Source organism: Arachis duranensis, chromosome 2, assembly GCF_000817695.3.
Source record: "Arachis duranensis cultivar V14167 chromosome 2, aradu.V14167.gnm2.J7QH, whole genome shotgun sequence".
Lineage (NCBI taxonomy): Eukaryota > Viridiplantae > Streptophyta > Magnoliopsida > Fabales > Fabaceae > Arachis > Arachis duranensis.
This window is the reverse complement of record NC_029773.3, coordinates 77,702,660-77,705,317: the sequence shown is the minus strand read 5'-3', so window position 1 is coordinate 77,705,317 and position 2,658 is coordinate 77,702,660. Positions and strand designations below refer to the sequence as shown.

The 2,658-nt window shown below is 37.7% G+C and overlaps 1 protein-coding gene across 1 annotated transcript in view; it reads right to left on the bottom strand.

Annotated features, from left to right (window-relative positions):
- LOC107474991 (uncharacterized) overlaps nt 1-2,658 on the bottom strand; it is a 5,188-nt gene that overhangs the window by 2,171 nt on the left and 359 nt on the right. The window contains exon 2 of the mRNA XM_016094630.3: nt 1-1,546. This exon is cut by the window's left edge and continues 1,054 nt beyond it. Within this exon, the coding sequence (XP_015950116.1) occupies nt 1-1,466 (1,466 nt within the window). The 5' untranslated portion in view covers nt 1,467-1,546. The remainder of the gene's footprint in view (nt 1,547-2,658) is intronic.

Here is a 2,658-nt window from a genome sequence, read left to right as displayed (position 1 = left end):
CTGTGGGATATATTCCTGCCCCTCCGGCTGGATGAAGTCAGCTCTGCCGATTCTTGGTTCAGTGGTTCCTTTATATTACTTAAAACGCTCTGATTTCTTTGGTTGGTGCCAAACAAATCAGCATCGGAGTAAGCTCCTAATGAACGACGTTTAGAAATCCTATTGGCATAAACAGGTGTCTCAGACACAACAGAAGAACAATCCATATCCAGACTAGCACCAATGCTGCGTCTAACTCTTTCCAAAGAAGTAAACTCAACCCCGGAACTGAGCGTACTTGAACGAGGGATTTCAGGACATACATCTTCAGCACAAACCTGTTCAGGAAGAGAAACATATGACGAACTACTCTGGCTAGATTCTGAACGCTTTTCATCAGAAGATGATCTTAACTCAGAAAGCCGGAAATCATGGCAATGTTTGTGACCGTTGTTGGAATCTGACTGCTGCAACTGATCCACCTTTTTCCCAATTTCCCTGCTGCTTGAATTCACTTTCTTAGATCTTAAAGAGACCTCTTTGTTCTTTGATATTACTGCTGGCTGTCCGATATCAGAGCTTAACTTATGATGTCTTTCCTTTTTATTGCGGCTATACTCTTGCCAGCTGTTTGTATTCTGCTGAGAAATTTCTTTCGGAACATGTGAGACCCCATGGTGCCGCCTTGAATTTGAAGTGGAATTTCCATCTTGTAAAGTTCTTTTACTATGATCATTCCTCTTCCGCCTCTCAAGCGATACATCTGAATGAGTTTTGCTTAAGGACTCAAATGCCAAGGGTGCCATTCTCTGCTCATCAGTGCACTTAGTTTTGCTTCTAGAAGATCCAGATTGTCGGCCATCCGGAAAGAGAAGTTTAGAATTTCCCGGAAGGCATTCCCTATTCTTTTTAGATGGCCTGGTTCTTGAGGAAGAAGCCAAACCCTTTTTCTCATCATTTTTTTCCCTGAAACTGACACTCCTAGTAGACAATTTTGTAACTGCTCTTGATGATGATTCACTGCTACTGAATGCTGCAAAGTTGCTAGACAGAACTGGGATATGGTTGTGGTTGTGGTTCCATTTCTCGAGCCGAGACCAATCTAGAACGCCAACATTGAAGGCCTTCTCCTGGGACTTGTGTCCTCTATCAGGTTGCAGGAGATAACCTGGCAAATTCGACATGTGCTTGACAAGCTCATCGCTATCAGTTGCATTTCTCTTAAAGCTCCCTCGATTCTCAATCTTCCACTCTGCATCCTTCTTCGCTTTATGCCTCATATCAAGGTGTTCTGCACCAATGCTGCTCTTCAATTTCAATTTATCCTCATCCTTCGGAATTCGACTTGTTTGGGGCAACGCGGAACTTTCTTTTGTGGTCTTCAAGCTGCTATGCCGTTTTGAGCTGAACTTTCTTAGCTCCAAACCAAATACCATGTCCTCAGAAGGTTTCAACAACTCATCACTTCGCTTTTCACTGAATTGCATCGCACAAACATAAACTCAAATTTTCACCACTCACAATTCTATGCTGCAAACTAGTTCCTCACTTAATATATGGCAGTTATCTGTCAAAGAAAATTTCACAAGTGAATCAGTTCCAAAGCATATGAAATTTATGGTAAAAAAATTAAAATGCTTAACAGTCTACTAAAGTTGTGGACCTAACAATCATATCACTGGATTAGCAGAACAATCTACAACATGTCTCTTAAATTAAATTGCATTTATTAACATCAATAAAGTTCATACTTCATATCTCAAGAGAAAAAAGAAACAAAAATCAGGGTTAGGACACAAGCCATGACATACTGAACTAAATTACTAATCTTTGAAGATGAGAAAAAACAAAAATGCAAATCAAATTTAAGGGAGGTACTTTGTTTTTTTCTACCAAACACAGAATGATAGAGTAATGGGGATCCAGATAACATTGAAACATGAATTGAAGCCACGTGAAATTGGAAACACAATTGAATGCATTGTTTCACACTAAAGGAGATGCACATAGACTTGCTAAAAACTTGTAGCATTCAATGAACAATTTTAATGAATGATGATGGATTGCAACTCCTCCCCATTCCCCAAGACAGTGACAAGTGTAGTTGAGAGTTGACTTAAAAGTCCCAATAAACCATTCATTCATCCCACACAAAAAAATGTTTTTTTTTTCTTAATTTTTTTTCCTCCTTCCAAATTTGTTGCAATACAAAGATAAGAAGACAACAGAAAAGAGAAAACACATACCTAATAGAGAAAATCAACAACGATGTAAAACAGAACCATACATCATATCATAATATTAGGGGGAAAAGAGGGTTTTGGCATAATTGAATTCAGAAAGTGAGTAGAAAAATGAACAAAAACTTGAAATGAAATAAAATCAGAAAATTAATACAAAAGTTAGAGCTCTGTTTGGCTTCCGAGAAAGATTGTAACGAGAATTTATTTTTTTTTAAGGAAAAAAAATCCTTCTACATGGAAAAACAATTGAAGCGAAACCTACATTCATAATCAAAGAAAAGAACACAAAATCACAATTATCAATTCGTTTCCTTTCAACCCAAGAGTCATTTTTTTTCCTCCTTCCACACTTCCTTCAAATAAAACAAGTAGAAAACAGACAGTGATAAAAAAAATAGTAAAATATAGCATCCAAACACGACAGTAACAGTTTTCT